This window comes from Bradysia coprophila (genome assembly GCF_014529535.1).
Source record: "Bradysia coprophila strain Holo2 chromosome X unlocalized genomic scaffold, BU_Bcop_v1 contig_20, whole genome shotgun sequence".
Taxonomy (NCBI): Eukaryota; Metazoa; Arthropoda; class Insecta; order Diptera; family Sciaridae; genus Bradysia; species Bradysia coprophila.
Genome location: NW_023503307.1, coordinates 819,678 through 837,964, shown reverse-complemented (window position 1 = coordinate 837,964; position 18,287 = coordinate 819,678). Strand labels below are relative to the sequence as shown.

The window sequence follows — 18,287 nt, the reverse complement described above, 5'->3', positions numbered from 1 at the left end:
ACATCAAAAATAAAGGAAAATTTGATGGTTTGATTTTCCTTTAAAAAAATATTTATCGAGTTAAATCATAGAAATTATATTGCACATATCGATATTTTGTAGTTAAAATTAAATTGGAAATAAAATTGGGAAAAGTCATAAAATAATAACGACGGGGTTTTCTTTCTTCTATGTTCATTTTTCTGCTTTTTTTACTTTACTGATATAATAATTCCTTAAGTTTTTCTAAAATAATTAAAAATTAGCCTAAATTTATAATGGTTTGTTTGTTTCTTTTTTTTTCATTTTCTCCTTGCTTTCACTTTTTCATCGACTTAGTTTATAATTTAAATTTTTTTCTTTTTCATTTCTTTTATTAAATTACATATTGCAATTGGACTTATTTTATAAATTATTTGTCTTTGTTAAAAATATATTTAATTACTAATTTTTATACAAAACGAACTTCTGTTTGTATTTACATTTTACAATACAATTTTATGTTTTTTTTTGTTGTTGTAGTTTATTTGGTTTTACAGCTTGCCAAAATAAAAATTAGCATCGGTCATATATGTCGTTTTATCGAAATGCTGGTTTTTATTTAAACAAGCAATAAGCTTTTCTTTTAGCACATATTTTGAATTTTTTTTATAATTTTTTTTTATTTTTTTTTTCATTTTTTCTTTTACTTGAAACTGGAGAGAAATTATTTTCCATTATTTTTTTATACGTTTATGACAGTAAATTTTTTTTGTGTTTGCTTTAGTACCCAAAGGACGAAACTGCAGAATTTCCGGATCCGTTCATTGAACTAGTCACACTACCGAGTAGGCTTAATTGAGCAGCTGCACCGTTCGTCTGTCAGTGTTGGGCAGCGAATTTCATTCGTTTCTGTTTCTGACGCTGATTACAGAACCACACTCGTACAACGTTTTTCTTTAGATCCAATTTTTCGGCAATTGCTGCTATTTTCTCACCGGATGGTCGTGGCTGGACGGCAAAATAGGCTTCTAGGGATCGTTTTTCTGGTGCTGCGATGGAAGTCCTTTTTCTTGAAAAAAGGCTTCGATATAGATTACAACAATAATTTATGTGTTAATGTTTCATTGCAAAATAAATAGAAATAAAAGAATAAAATTCTTTGAATGAAAATAGGTGGTAGAGGAGTAATTGGGCGACAATGAAAAGAAAAATAAATTAAACAAAAGTATAAATTAAATAACACAAAAAACTTACGGTTTTCTCTGTCAACGCATTTCCATTCCATCTCTTACATTGAATTTTAAACTGTATCTCAACTTTTAGAAAATTGAAAATTTTGATTCGTAAAGCCGTGACTGGGGCGAGCAAGTCATATAAAATTTCTTTCGACACTTCTGAGTCATGTCAGACATTTCAAATAAATAAAGATGTGATTGTTTACGAATCTTTCTTAAATTACGTAACGCAGAGAGGGGGTGGGGATATGAGGATTGTATGTATGAGTCCCAAACATTTTTTGGAAATCCTTTTCATTTTAAGTAAAAAGGAATGGTCTCCAAAATTCTGATTTTTACGTTACGTAGTTTATGACTGATCCCTGAGAAAACACCAACTTTTTTCTGAAGGAGGTAGAAAATTTCAAACCTTGTCATAGAAATCGGGACTTCGAAAGCAATCAACATCAACAGGCGTTTGATAATTTGTTTAAGTGTAAAGGCATCGTTTTGTGATGATCATTCCTTTAAACACGTTTAAACTTAGTGGAAATGTGGGTAAGAGTTAAAAAATAAAAATAAAAAAAACTCAGGACAATTTTCTTGAAATTAAAATTTTAATTACTAAAAAATTTCAACAAAAATTATAAAATTAAGAAAAACAACTAAAACAATTTCGAATATCAGTATAAAGTTACGCCTACCTTTTCTTCTCTCCAGCTGGTAAAACGCTCGGCGCATCTGGATCTCGTCGTTTATTCTTTGCTTGCGCTTCGGCTTCCTCCAGCCAAGCTTGCAGTATCGGTTTTAAAGCTATCATATTGTTGTGTGACAACGTTAAGCTTTCAAATCTACATATGGTACTTTGTGATAAGGCGCCCACACCAGGCAACTTTAAATTGGCTAATGCTTTGCCTACGTCCGCTTGCGTTACACCTTGAATATAGCAAAAAATTAAGACAACAATACAGCACTTCGATACGCCACTACCTAATTTTATTCGCCTCTGCTTGAAACGTTCAGCGAACGCTTCTAATTCCCTAGGGTCGGTGTCGGTGTCCGGATGTAAGCCAGCAGCTGCGACGGCAGCAGCCATTGCCGGATGATGTGCTCCCGGATGCCCGTGATGACCTGAAAGTTCCACAGTTCGCAAATGGACGAGAAAAGGGTAAAGAAAAAGAAAAATGTTCGTATTATCAATATTGAACCGATGGTCAATTAACTTTTACCATAATGCCTACCCGGCGTATGACCGCCTAATGGTCCACCTTGAATCGCAAGCAATGGAAATGAATTCGAAAATTTAAATTTACATTCACCATCAAAAAGCGAGAGAACTAATTACCGTGATGATGTCCCATCATATGGTTCATTCCGTGATAGGATCCATGCAATTGGTGATGTGACGTTGGCGTATCTGACATTGGTGTTAAAGTGGTCATCGAACCAGCTGGATCAAGCATGTCAAGCCCATCCATTGTGTGATGCATCTTGAAATTAGAAGTCAGTTTTTTTAAACGTCGAAAATGGTCATTTTGACTAATGGTGGTGGTAAATGCAATCTAATTGTTATATTAAACCTTTTTGTGTTCGTTATTCTCTCTTTAAAATTATTTCTCTTGGTTGTAGCATTTTTTTTAATCCAAAATGTAATTTCATCGAAAATACGACGAAACGAGCTCTAATTAATAAAACATTGGTTGATATGGTAAGCTTATCAGGGATTATCCACAGAATATTAAGCTTCCTGAAGTCGTTAAATTTTATTCTCGCACCTAAGACGTAAAATTTTCAAGAAGGATTTTAGCCCCTGTTTTTTTTTGTTGTAAAAACTGAGCGTTAGTGTTCTATACTTATTACGTAAAAATAGGTTTGGTTAATTTTATGTTCAACTTTTGAAACTCCATCCACTTTTTTAGCTTAAAGCAAATGATTAATGTTTGATGTAACTTTTGAAACAATCATACAATAATGTTCTCATCCAATTTTCGCCATACTTTATTTGCCACAAATATAATGTCGTTAATGGACAGCTCGTTTTTTTATTAAATAAAAGTTCTCATTCGAGAAAAGAACAGGTAGATTTACTTTTTTATGATAAATCCATATAATGTAGCGACATTAGTAGCGAGAAAAAAAAACTTTTATGCCAACGAGTGATAATGCTTTTTTAAGCACTAGATGTGTATATTGTCAATCAAGGCGGTAATGCCTAAAAAATCATTTATCATGGAGTTGCATACAACATTTTTTGTGAATAATGGCAACGAAAGTTTTACTTATCGTCACTTTATTATCGTCAATTTGAGTTCCAAACAAAAATGTATTCTATTTTTTATCGATGGAGAACCTAATTATAAGACACTTGGTCTCGTATCATATGCCAAAAAAAGTTAAAACATTTTTTATAATTCATTTTGAAAGTCACTGAATACACGAAAATTCGAATCGAAATACAAAATTTTTTGATGACATACTGTATTTCTATTCAAATTTTCGTGTTTTTAGTGACTTTCAAAATGATTTATAAAAAAAGTTGTAACTTTTTTTGGCATATGATACGAGACAAAGTGTCTTATAATTAGGTTCTCCATCGATAAAAAAAATTTGTTTGGAACTTAATTGAGAAAATTATTATTAAGAGTGTGTTGTGAAAATTCTCTTTCCGTCCACTCAAATTGAGAAAATGTCAGATTCCGAGAATTGACGATCCAGTGGAGAAAATGTTTCTTTTGTCCCAGCTCTCATTTTTAGCTAAAGAGTATGGGAACAAATAGAGTATTTTGCCCACGGAAGTGTTAATTCAGATTTTTTTGTTTATTCGTTTACATTTTGTTTTTCATGTTTTCTTCGTGGAAAACGTCGAATTATCGCGTTCACCTAATGGGAAATTCCCATTCAATCAAATTTAGCTCTTATTGATCATTATGTGGTCCTCAACAACATTTGCTGAAAGTATTATATAAACGAATAATCGATGTTTGATAAGATCTGCCATGCTCTTGACTTTCGTTTTGTTAGTACGGATATTGGAATAGAATTGCGTGAAAAAGTAAAATTTGTAAATTAAAGAATTTTATCAGTGAATTTAGAAAAACGTTCAATTGTAAATGTTTTCTCATCGTCGACGTCGACATCTTCGTAGTTTTATATCTAAAGGTTCTACCATGCTGGTCTATACAGATTCATTGTTCGGAGGTATTGCATGCAAAGGTTGTCATTACCGCCTCTCTTGGAATTACAACTTAAACTGCTCGAAACATATTTTCAAACGTTGCCACTCCTGACGTATCCAATTTAAAAAAATTGAGAAGACGAATTTCCTTTCTTCAATCAAATTGATTATCATTTTCCGAACATTTATAACATTTATAACTGAATGGAATGGTGTGATAACTACACAATTATTCTTCATCACAACGCCTATTTTAAACCTGAATTTTAAAGATTAGATATCAGTTTTTCAGACAAAACTGTCAGAACTCCTCTATAGCAATATCATAAATTATATATTTTGAGCAAATAGAATTAAAACTTAGTTCTAAATCTTAATCTACCGAGTAACATAAAAAAAAACAATTTCCACTTCCGCTTATTAAAATTTACTTTTCTGTTTGAAGTTTCGATCTGTTGTTTAACCAAAACCATAATTTGTAAGCAAATGGGTCACCAGGGTTCATTCTTATTTCTTGAAATTTTCAGCAAAGTCATAAATTTACTTAAAAGTTCATTTGTTTAAAGACAACGACGAAAGCAAGAAGCAATATTTGACTAAAGTGTAATTTCATTAACGAAATCATTGAAGTAAAATATTTTGTCTTAAACCCTTGACAGTACTTTAAATAGATGAAGTGCCTCACGTCACCTTGAGTCCATCAAAACCTGTGTAAAAATATGACACTACCCGAAACGAAGAGCATGCGACTTCTATTTTCAAGCCCTTGAAGGGCCTAGTATAGCACAGTATAGTATGACCCTATATAGTCTATAGTACATTACACGATGTCCCTTAACAAAAATAAAGTTTTTCTGAAGGTTACCCAAAAAATGACTTCGGATCCGAGTGCCAGGACCTAAAAGGAGTTCAAACCCGCTTTGCTTGGCCTTCGGCTAGATTCTTCCCCATAGTCGACTTGTGAAACTAGCGACATTTCCCATACATTTTCAAGATTCTTCAGAAAGTGATGAAACAGAACTGTTGCCTACCGGCGTTTTTCTTATTTTTTATCGATTAGCGTTAACGTTAACGTTAACATTATTCTCAGCAAAAAATTGATCTACGGCATATCTCTAAAAATTTTAATTTTTTTTACAAAGCTGCTTTAGGTGTATTTTTGGTGCAATTTGATACATCGAATAAGCTTTGTAAAAAAAATTACATTTTTTAGAACAATTTTTTGCTGAGAATAACATCGTTAAAGAATAAAACAACCCCGGTAGCTGTTTCATCACTTTCTTAAGAATCTTGAAAATGTATGGGAAATGTCGCTATTTTCACAAGTCGACTATAGGGAAGAATCTAGCCGAAGACTAAGCAAAGTCATTTTTTGGGTAACGTTCAGAAAAACTTTATTTTGGTTAACACATTCAAAATAATTGCGTCTTGTGAACTTTCGGCGCCCTGGACTTTACTTAAATAGTCGTGGAATACCTTCAAACAAATTTCTAAAAATCTAGAATTCAGTTTTGGATTTTTAGAAATTTATTTGGAGGCATTGCTCGACTATTTAAGTAAAGTCCAGGGTTGGCAAGCAGCAATTAATTTCAATGTGAGGGCACCGTGATTAACAATCAAATGAAGAATGAAATTTGAAAGCTAATTTTATAAATAAAGGCATATTGGGCTAGACAAGAAAAAATTTCAGATTTTTAACTGGTCTGGCACGACAGACTATTCAATAAAAATAGTAAACTTCATACGTTTTTTGACACCGATTCGGTATTCTTGGATGTGTGAAATGTACCTGTGAAACATCATGGGACAGGTTTTAAACTACATGATTATGAAGAACATAAAGATCCGGTAATCGAAAGTTATCAAAATTCCAGTCATTTGAGCTATTATCGTCATGGACATTAATCTTCATTGAGAGTGAAGATGTGATGTTCAAAACATGAGACATGTCTACCTTTCGCATAAAAAAAAACTAATTAACTAAATGTTGAAATTGTTAAATATTTTATCAACAATAACCACTAAGTTTAACACAATTTATTAACCAGAGGGCGAACAATTCGGCCGGTAATGTTTGATATGAATCAAAAAACAATCACCAAATTCATTTTTAATTCCTTTATATCGTCACTCTATTTATGATCTAATTTTCTATAAAAATTTATTAATTCCCGGGAAATAAAATATAGTCCTTGGAAAGGGAAGATAGTATCGTCCAGCACATGACATTTATAAATTATATTTTCGCTTTCATTAGGTTGCTATTCAGAAAACACCTAGCGGAAATTGGTTACAAATAGTAATATTGAGTTAAGGCTTTTTTGTTGGTATTTCTGTTAACGTTTAGTTTAGCGTATCTTACGAAAGAAAACCAAAATTGAAAGGAAAAGATCCCTGACGGGTATATAATGGGAGCTGCTAGTTAAATCGAAAAACTAACTTATGTTTACCATTATTTCAGTTCCAAACATAAAGTAAATCTAATTTAATAAACAATGTAAACCATTCCGCTGCTGCTTGTGTAATACAACCATTAAACATAAACATTTTAAAGTCAAATATCCGTCGGCAATAATTTTTCTATACATAAAAAAGTACACCAGAAATTTTCACTTTTATGGACGATGTTTTGAGGCTTAGAAATTGGTAAACACCCCTAGTACAAAGCATAAAATTAAAGAAGAGCACCGAAAACTTTTATATATGGCCCCAAGATAGGATTTTTGTATTTGTTGTACGAAATTAGGTTTTAATTTAATTTACTCGGTAAATATATACATAATACGTCGTCCTATGTATGGAAAATGTTGCCTTTGCGGGATTGTTGCGATTACATTTTTTTTTATTCTCTTTTCGCTTGCACTGCACAATGCGATAAATTTGAAGAAAAAAAATGAAAAAAAATGGGACTTGTTTACCGTCTTTGGTTAATAACGAGAATATTATACATATACACGACGGTTTTATGTGTCGCTTAAAAAAACGGAAAGCAAAGCCAACAATTTTTCGTATTATACACATTCCTCATCATTCTTATTGTCGACATATTCGACATATTGATATTACCCGAAAACAGAAGGATGGAAAAAACGAGAAGCAAAGGAATAAAATAAAAATAACATACGAAACGTATAGCCATATCTAACTTCATCAAAATGTAACTACACGATAATAATCATAAATCATAAATCCCCTTTGGACGTAATCTTCAGTAGATCGGTTACCATTTGTACGCCCTCGAAATTACATATAAAATCATAGCATCAGTTGTAAAATAGGGGAAGTTATTGTTTGTGTTTTTATTGCCAATTTGTAGAGTGTGTGCACCGTGTTTTGTATGGTATATTTTCGCTCACTGTGCCATCCACATATGTACACATAGTATAGGACCGCACAAAACTCTTTCTGCATATTTTCGTGTAAAGTGTATCAGAGAACAGAATGTAATACCTTTTGTTGGTGTTATTTATAACAATAACAGATGGTTTGTTGTAGCTAATGAATTTAACCCTTTAAATTGCACAATATTTCGATTATGATGGCTATGAATTTTGATGTTATTTTATTACATGGAATAGAGTCGGGTATTATTGTGTATAATAGAACCGTGATATTGTTTCAAATACTATTTAGTGTAACCGAAAGTAATTTTCATAATGCGGACATTGCTTTAAGCAAGGCAATTCCCTGATCTAATTTAATATTAACTACCACTATTTGTAGTGATATGTTTGGTAGTTAGAGTTAGTTAGTTCGTTAGTTAGTCCATTAATAGACTGAAAATCATAAATTATATCCACAGTTGGCAGCGAAATAATATATTTTCATATCAAATTTTGTTATTATGAACGAAAATCTTCTTTAAATTTTCCTTTTGGCATAATCCATCGAAATATCTGACATTTTCCGGATTTTTTTTTGTGTTTTCATAATTTATTGACTTTTTTTGGAAATTGAGAACCATTCAGCTTCTTTTTATTCAACATTCAGTTACATACCCACGACAGTCTTTGTGACATAAGGTATATTAAGTGACTCATCAATAAATTATTTTCGGTCCAATTTAGGTATTAACCTAGTCTTATATCACAGTGCGGCTGAACACAACTTTGTTTCGACAAGTTCTTTTACATCTTTTTTACTCTTCTAACCAACGTATTCGTACATTTGTACAAATGACTTGCTCCCCATGCCTAAACTATTTTTTAAAATTCTAAAAAAAGATACGGGTCCAATATTTAAGCCTTCCGGACCAGAAAAACACCTCATTAGCCCAATATCCCACACTCCCCGGAGTCAGAGCAGCCCTAACATAGATGTTGACGACGTTTTCAACACTTGTCAGCAAATTTTATTTAGCTGTTGTGCTTATTGTGCTGTTGTGGTTTTCAGCGTAAAACTTCACGAAACAACCGTATTCAGCTCTGAGAACAAGGAAGCTGCTTGTAGTTTTCTCAGAGTAAACTAGTACGTCGTCCGATGCCCCATTGGTTTTTATTACTCACATGGAAAGAGTGAGACTCCAAATCTTTAAGCCAAGAAAGCATAACTCCTGTTTTAATAAAATAAATAATTTCTATTATGAAGCGAGTAGCACGTAAACTTTGAGCCTAAATTCAAAATAAATTTGATTTGTCGTCTCTCGAGAAACGCTGGTCTTTTCTTCAAGAATCAACCAGTATGAAACATTTTCCAATCAAACCGTGTATCAGCAGATTTCTGATGATGTGTGTTACGTGTAGCGGAGGTCCTTAGCTTCACAGCGATGCTAAACACGACACATTCTAGAATAGATTTTTTTGTAGCAAACTCGCTGTACTAGACTTATTTCAGATCAAATGAATTATATTCGTAAACTACAAGCTGTCTTATTTCTCAAATTTTATGTAAAAACAATAGTAAATGATGGCAGACGAGGTCATTTGAAGTTGATTTAGGTATTTGCTATTAGATTAGTAATCGAAAAATATGGTTCAACTACACAGCGTATATGGAACCTTTAAGTAAGCTCCAACCAACAAATATTTTTGGCCGGGCTTTTTAGCTGGGACTGGAAACCATCTTTACATGTCGTCAAAAAAATGTTGGGAGGAGACTCGGCCGACACGCAGTTTCAGATTTTGTTTTTTATGTTACAAAATATAAAAAGAAAAAATCAGGTATTTATGTGTCGTTAATAATTTTATTCGCAGCGAAAATTGGCGATCCTTGTTGAGGCTTAGAATTACATGATTAATGGATTTTCTAGCATTATCATCATATTTATTTAGTACTACATCTGTACACGTAAAAACTTGGCATCTACTATCTACTAATCCAAAACAGCAGTTTTATTATCGGATCTAATACTTCATTTGACCTAAGTAGTTTGAATAGATCGTTAGCGTCGTTTAACATCGCTCTGACTAACAGATCTAATCATTTCAATCGTTGGTTTTTTGAACACGATAGACAAAGTAGAAAAGTTTGATCTCAATGGATGGATATGGATGATAATCAATGGATGGATATGGATGATAATCAATGGATGGATATGGATGGTATCCATATTCACGAATCAAAATACACAGTCAAAATGAGATAATTTATGTACTAACATGGAATCGTCAACAGCAAAGTCAATTTAAAATTCAATTAGTTGCTTGCTACTATATCTACTACACATTGTGTAGCATTTACATCTTGATTTATTAAGTCCGTCACACAAATTATGTTTACAGAATGATTCTAAATCCAGGCAACATATTAATATTGGACGATTTCGTTACATAATTTTGATGGAAATAATAGGAATATTCAAAATAATTATTCTGTTTTTGGGTGCGGATGTTTGATTTGCAACATTAATTTGGTGCACCGCAAAGGCAAATATTTAAATTAATTTGAATCACTAATCGTATTTAATTATTATTTGCCTAATTTGATTCGCTTGTCGTACAATGAAGGACAATGCGATGTGTTCTGGGTCCAAATATATTTTAGTCCTACATGGTATGTGTGTATAAACTCAGTTCCACCTACCTATATATTTATAGCATGAATTACGTGTACAAATTCCACCCACTAAACTAATATCAATATTTAAGATTTAAAACCAATTAATTGGATTTGGTTTTGGTTATAGTTTTGCCAGAGTTTTGCTGAGCCAACATTTAACTGTTATCTTTGTTTCAACTAAGGACGAATGTGTACAAGCCTGTAGATCAAATAATGTTGTAACATTTATCTAATTTCTCCGTATGTTTTGCGTATAATTCTCGGAAACATATAACGGTTGTTATAGCTCTTATAATAGAATCCACTTATTAAAAATCCCAACCCCAAATGGTTAACAGTATATCCAACAGGATATAATATGCTAAATAAAATTCATTTGTTGAATATTTTCATAATTATTATGCACACCGAAAAGCTATACAGTATTATTTATGCGTGTACTTCCACTTGTACTACACCCATATAAACCGTATACCATTAATGACGATAATGGATTGCTAAAAATTAGGGTACAAATTTTACGATTTTACACTGCATTAAGTAAAGGTTGAGAGATCAGTAAAAGCTATGGAAAACATATCAAATTTCCAGAATAACAACCATACAGCATGATGTTTTAAGCTTAAAAGAATATTATTGGCGGGTAGTCTGTGTGTTGTTCTACTGCACATAAAAAGAGCGGATAATACTTTTAGTCTACGGTAATACCATAAAGGATTTTGTTTATTGTAGGAGAAAATTCTATTAAAAAGGAAGAAGATGAAAATTGTATTGTTTCGTACAATGAATGTTTTTTCTTTCTGTTGCTTGTCTTATCCGATACAATGTTGAAATCAGATCGTCTGTACAGTTAATGAAAAAACAAAAATGGAAAGACTGACTGTCGAAAATTGTCTAAGTGAAAAAGTCTTGCCGGGAACGTCGAAAAAAAAAACAGAAAATTAAGCAATAAAAATTGTAATAATAAGCGTCAAATATAGTCCTATCATGCAATGTTCCAACTAAAAGGACTCGTTGCGAAGCAGTATATCTTCCATAAAATTGACTTGCGATCGTGTCTCTTATTCATTGGGGATACATTTACTGTGTTAATGCAATAACTACCTCGAACAATATACACCCTTGCGGTGACTTATAGTATTTTTCAGTTAAGAAAACGAAGTCCCAGAAAAATTCGATAAAAGAGGAAAACGTGACAAAACATCTATCGACCATTACATGACCCGGTACGGAATCGAGACTTTTACGAAAAAGAAAATAAAGGAAAAATATTGTTAAGAATGAACCTTGGGTGAATGGAGGTGAAAGTCTCGAATGAAACATACTCTTCTTTTCGAGTAGCAGTAAATTATTTTCCAATTTAAAAACATCCATAAAGGTACAACACAAAATGTATGTTTATACACACATTTATATCCCCGAAATAATAAAAAGGGGAAACTTTTCCCTCTTGCACTTGTTGTGTAAATAAACGAGGATTGAATATGTGCCTACAATACACATATGTGTTTATAGTGTATCCTTATACCGACGACGAGGCACAGAGAGAGATATATATTTATGTACGAAACATGGTAACATTTTCAAAGTACCGAAATCAATATTTATCGAGTTATTTATTTCGTTATACATCAAATGGCATCCACTAAAAGGACAATATATCTTTGTTGAAGACAAATAATAGACATGGAAAATATTTTCGTTCGGACATTAGTAAAGATTTACCGTAAATTAAAGGTAAATAAGGAAAATTTGACAGCGACAACATTTTGTTATTAGAACGTCAACAGGAGAACAGGTTGAGAACATTTTTTCCGTTTTTTTTTCTTGAAGAATAGAAGGGAAATGTAGAAAAAATCCTTTCAAGAAGATTTTTTTTGTGTCATTAGCATTATGAGAACGGTGGAGAATGGCGTGGATGTTTAATTTTAAGTGTCCACTTGTTGAATCGAGCATTTTTTAAACATTTTTAATAATGTTAAAGAAAATGAATGGCAAGAAAAAGTCGATACGTGTCAAAATCATAGACTGGGAACTGTTTTGATTTATATATCTTTAGTCGCAAATGAAAATCTGATTTTCATGTTCTGCATTTCATGACAACGCAAATATAACTAATAGGAAAATCTAAGTTTTCTTTTGGTAAATGTGATATATCGATAAGAGAATAAAACCACAATCACTCCCAACAAGTTTTGTTGCTGTTCTACAGTCATAAGTCTTTTTTGGTATTACCCAAGGATTATTTTCGTGAAAACTTTATCCCACATTGTCACAAATTTGTCCATTTTTTATATCTAATATGGGTAACTACAGGGTTAGTTGCGTTACAAATTTCTGAGACATAAAGTGAGCTGGGTTGGCTATGTTTTGCGGTAACAAATCAGTATATATATTATATATATATATATAAATATATATATAAATATATGTTCGGACATTAGTAAAGATTTACCGTAAATTAAAGGTAAATAAGGAAAATTTGACAGCGACAACATTTTGTTATTAGAACGTCAACAGGAGAACAGGTTGAGAACATTTTTTCCGTTTTTTTTTCTTGAAGAATAGAAGGGAAATGTAGAAAAAATCCTTTCAAGAAGATTTTTTTTGTGTCATTAGCATTATGAGAACGGTGGAGAATGGCGTGGATGTTTAATTTTAAGTGTCCACTTGTTGAATCGAGCATTTTTTAAACATTTTTAATAATGTTAAAGAAAATGAATGGCAAGAAAAAGTCGATACGTGTCAAAATCATAGACTGGGAACTGTTTTGATTTATATATCTTTAGTCGCAAATGAAAATCTGATTTTCATGTTCTGCATTTCATGACAACGCAAATATAACTAATAGGAAAATCTAAGTTTTCTTTTGGTAAATGTGATATATCGATAAGAGAATAAAACCACATATAAAACCACATATATATATTTATATATATATTTATATATATATATATATATATATATATATATATATATATATATATATATATATATATATATATATATATATATATATATATATATATATATATATATATATATATATATACTAAGAAGTGCGAGGTTTTCTTTATCAATGCGACTGATGATGAAGAAGCTCGTATGTATGCTGAGATATCAGCTTTGTTGCCGGGTATTAAGAAGGTGGATGAGTCTACCCTTGAGTTGTTAGGCTCGCCGGTGTTTGAGACAGGTTTAGAGAGGATGTTTTCGTCTAAGGTTGAATCAATCAAATTGATGTGTGATCGATTGAAGTTGATGGACGTACATCCTGCTTTGTGTGTTTTTAGGAAATCTTTGAGCAGTTGTAGGTTCAGTTATTTGAGGCGCGCCTCTAGAGCTTACTTGCTTCCGGATAAGCTGAGGTCGGTTGACGAAGTTTTTAGGTCAGCTTTGGAGTCGATTACTAATAATAGGGTAGAAGGCCTTTCTTGGGATCAAGCGTCGCTTCCATTGTCTTTCGGAGGTATGAGTATTAGAAAAGTTGAGGATTTAGCAATACCGGCCTACTTGTCGTCAGTCTTTTCTTCATCAGATTTGTGTGGCGTGATTCTTCAAAGATTTGATTTACGAGTAATTGATGAACAGATTGTACAATTTTTTAATGAAATTCCTCAAGAATTTGTTCCAGAAAACGATACTCTTAAAAAGGAACAAAAGAATTGGGACATCCCGAAGATCAAAAATCAATTTAATGAATTGTTTGAAAATGGTGACCTGAAAACTCGTGCCAGACTACTTGCATCATCGACTAAAGAATCTTCAAAGTGGTTGCAAGTGATCCCATCGAGTCAATTAGGATTACTACTGGATAACAATTCTGCTAGAATTGCTGTTGGTCTTCGATTAGGCACTCAAATATGTGAGGAACATAAATGTCTTTGCGGTAAAACAGTCGAAAAAGATGGATTGCATGGTTTATCTTGTGTGAAATGCGCAGAAGGAAAATACGTTAGACATGATATTATGAATAACATATTCGCTTATGCTTTCTCTAGTGCAGGTGTTCCAAATGTAGTACAGCCTCCAGGTATTTCAAGAGATGATGGTAAAAGACCTGACGGTATGACTTTGATACCATGGAGTCATGGGAGATCACTCTTGTGGGATGTTACCGTCCGGGATACCATGGCTGCATCATATATTAATGATTCATCAAAGAAAGCACGGTCCATTGCTGAAAAAGCAGAGAGACATAAGCATAACCATTACGTTTCTTTGAAACAAAACTATTTGCTAACCCCACTTGCTTTCGAGACTTTAGGCTGCATGGGTCCGGAAACGAAGAAATTTATTGATAAATTGGGCTCTTTAATGAAAAAGGCAACGGGTGAGGTAAAATCAAAAGAATACCTTCTGCAAAGAATTTCCATCGCAATTCAACGTGGTAACGCTGCTTGTATTTTGGGAACATTAGGGAAGAAGAAGATCGATGATATTTATTTACTGTAGTTTTTAATTTTTGAGAAAAGATCGATGTTTTACCGGCTGCGCCATAATTGTGAGCAGTCTTTTTTGTCGCATTTAAAAGTATATCAATTTTCTAATACTCAGGAGACCCAGTGCTGTCATGCCAACAAGAATTGGAATTTTTTTGCCTGCGAAGTGTGACTTGTGTGATCGAAGAAGTCGGCGGTTAGTTGCGTCACACGTTTGTGACTTTTTGAAATATTTTCACCAAATGTAAACTGATTTTTTTCCCCTGAAAGCTATGGTCAAGACGCGCAGTTTGAGCCCAATATGAGGTTGGTAGCCCAAAATTTGTGGGAGATATGTCTAAAAAAGTAATATTTTTAGGTGGTCAATAATAGCCAGAAATATTTTGTGGTTGTTGCCCCACAGGAAATGTTGCTCTCGCTTTGGCTCAAAACCGTTTAAAAAAATGATTACAAAATTTTTCGAGATAACCTCGACGAGTCAAAATTCGAGGATGACACTTATCACCACTGGGAAGCTGATTTCACCTACTTCACTCATCCAACTAGGCTGATCGAGCCAAAGTTATTTTTCTCGTGAAATCATATGCTGTAGCTTTCGAATGACACCGATCTTCAGTTTTTATATGAAAAAATGTAATTTTGGCAACGTTTGGGTCGAGGTGATTTCACCATACTTCGAAGCAGAATGAACCAAAAATCTTCTAAAAATTTAATTTCGTGTCATCGTGAAATCGGTTCAGGTTTCGTGAAATAGACTAGAATTTTCAAAAATTTGCTAATGTGATAACTTTTTATGGTAGTATCTCCCCGAGATACTAGGTCACCAACCTAATATGTGGCTGACGCGTCTGGTCAACAGCTTTCAAGAAAAAACGCGCCATCAGAACAGTCGGAGCGTTTGCTGCGACGGAGCCCCGTACAAGCCCGTATATCTATTGCATACGTGACCCTAGTGCGTCTGTCACCCTACTTTGACCGTAAGCCTATTGCGCCGGTTAATGTAGTTAAAGTAAAATTATTATGTAATGTGTACATCTTAGAAATTGCGCATAGCGGAATCGGAAATCGGATTTGATTTATTCAAGATATCGACGTGACAGACGGACAGACAAAATTTTTATTGCGGATTCGTCATCTATGGACATAGGCAAACACTTTACCCTTACCGTCTGCTTCGAATTCCATCAATTACACACGGCATCGTAATCCTATAAGCCCCTTTGTACTTCGTACTGGGCTAAAAAGTTTATTGAAATCGGTTTTCATTTGGTGAAAATATTTCGAAAAGTCTCAAATTACCCATATACAGTGACCGTTCCTAGAAAATTATTACTGTGCGCTACATCTAATTGATTTTGGTACGCTACGTTCTTAAAATGCGGGAAAATGTTGAATGACGGTTTTCTGCGAGTGTTAAATTGTTGCGCGCATTGTTGGTGCACCAACAACTGTCCCGTTAATTTTTAAATGGTTTTGTGAAGCGACTGCAGCGAAACCACAGACGTCATGAGAACCAATGGATACGTGTTTCATACTCAGAGCACCGAGACCTATCCAGCGCATTAGGCCATTTGTGCACAGAATCTATGTTGCCAAGTGATAATTTCCACAGAGCGCCTTCCACCTATATCATCTTCCACATCACAAATCATCACACAAACTCTGACTCCGTCTTCAGTGAGAAGCAACACACAGTTCCATCAAATTTTATGTGCCGCAAAATTGTACATAATGTGCAATTTTATGTCCCCCAAATCAATTTGTATAACTAGTTTCTGATCTGCACTTGAAGCCTACAGTGCCAAGTTGATCGATAATTCTATATATTTTGTACAGCGAGTTTTTGTTTTTGCTTTGACTATCACTATGTGGAAGCAAACAAAACGTGGTGGGTAGTTCGTGAATCACAAAATGTTATACAAACAGTACTACTAGGTTAGTGTCTTGTAAAAATCTACTTTTAATTACTCGTGGCACAATTATGTTCCTCCGACACTATGTAGGATTGGTACGAAAGAGTAAGTAGTATTACTCGAAGTTGCGTGGGAACCAGATTGACTAATTATCACGGACTTCTGGTTTGTCTAGACGAGAATGTGTACCTCGTATCAGAATAGTTGGAATAAGAGCACAAAATCGGCTCAATTACTACGTTCCGAAAAGCTGTACATATTTGCATTACGTAAATTAAACGTGAAACGAGCTCATCCTCTTAACTCTAATTTACATACATGGTTTACCCTTCATACATACAGCCAAATTTCCCGGATACTAATTTAAATTATTTAATCGTATAAATTTCACATACGAGAAATCATCGTCCTCATCATCACACGCATGCAAAAATATGTGTAATACAAGCTCCCCGAATCCACCAAACCATCCGTCTCCAATCAAATTTAAGTGTCACGTGGCGAATTCTCACCCCCGACAAAAAATTAAATTTCAAGAGCGAATATAACATCCGAACAATTAAACAATATTGGTTTGGGAAAGAAAAAAAAAACTTTCCTCTATAAGTAAATATAATAGCACGGGTAGTTTGATTGTACAAAGTACGAGAAGGGAGTTTTATGACTCAAACTGGTAGAGTATGGTTGTATAATATAAATTATGTTATGCAATAGCAAGTTGAAAAAAAAGTTCTCTCTCACCCAAAATTGTTGTTCATGTTTCCTCATTGTTAGGATTTTAGTTAATAAATTTTTAGAACAAAATATCATAAATATTGGGATGTGTCTCTTGAGTGTTGACACGTGCCAATGGGTCGGTATAAGTGCCACGTGTATTAAAAGATCGGGAAAAAGATATTGTTTCTTCAATTTTTACTATTATGTATAATGATTGACTATGACTATGTAAATGTAACACTTTCGTAGTGAAGTTGAATTCAGTGAATATTTATGGGAGTTGTAGGTAATAGATTTGTTATTATCATTTAGCTCACCTGTAAAGGTCGTTGGGGTGGACCGCCCATACTGTGGTGATACATTACGTCGTGTTTCAGCTGTGTTGACATTTGTGTATGCGCATGACTACTTTGATGTTTCCCGATATCCGCTAATGCTTCCGCTCTACTTAAAATACCATCGTTTAGTCCGGAAAATATGTCACCCTGAAATTGTAAAAATGTTCACTCTTAATACAAAACGGAGAGTAACTCACACAGAGCCGCATTAACTTGGAATAGGCTGAATACTGACATTTTTCTAAACCCGAAATGTCAGCCCTTCCAAGGGAATGAACGGAACATTCATTACGCTTATCGATTCTTTAATATGTGCTATGCTGGGGACGCTGATGGGGCTTTCGATTTCTACATTGGAAGAAAATACGTAGACGCTTGCACTAGGACTGTCAAATGAACTAGTGTTGCGACATTTGAGTGCAACAGGAAAATCAACATAACGAGACAAGGAAAGGCTTTTGTACTGATTAACTCTAGCCTTAAGATCGTCTTTATATCTATCTAGTCACTTGCAAAAAAGAGTTGAAAAT

The 18,287-nt window shown here is 33.5% G+C and overlaps 1 protein-coding gene across 17 annotated transcripts in view; it reads right to left on the bottom strand.

Annotated features, from left to right (window-relative positions):
- Positions 1 to 619: 619 nt before the first annotated feature.
- LOC119068754 (inhibitory POU protein) overlaps positions 620 to 18,287 on the bottom strand; it is a 51,357-nt gene continuing 33,689 nt past the window's right edge. For 5 of the 17 annotated variants that reach the window (XM_037172475.1, XM_037172474.1, XM_037172488.1 and 2 more), the window contains 6 exons: positions 17,737 to 17,904; positions 2,521 to 2,665; positions 2,405 to 2,443; positions 2,163 to 2,306; positions 1,880 to 2,111; positions 620 to 1,042 (listed from right to left, as the gene is read on the bottom strand). In XM_037172475.1, coding sequence (XP_037028370.1) covers positions 841 to 1,042; positions 1,880 to 2,111; positions 2,163 to 2,306; positions 2,405 to 2,443; positions 2,521 to 2,665; positions 17,737 to 17,904 — 930 coding nt within the window. In that variant the 3' untranslated portion in view covers positions 620 to 840. The remainder of the gene's footprint in view (positions 1,043 to 1,879; positions 2,112 to 2,162; positions 2,307 to 2,404; positions 2,444 to 2,520; positions 2,666 to 17,736; positions 17,905 to 18,287) is intronic. The other 12 variants (XM_037172484.1, XM_037172489.1, XM_037172485.1 and 9 more) reach the window with 9 other exon arrangements.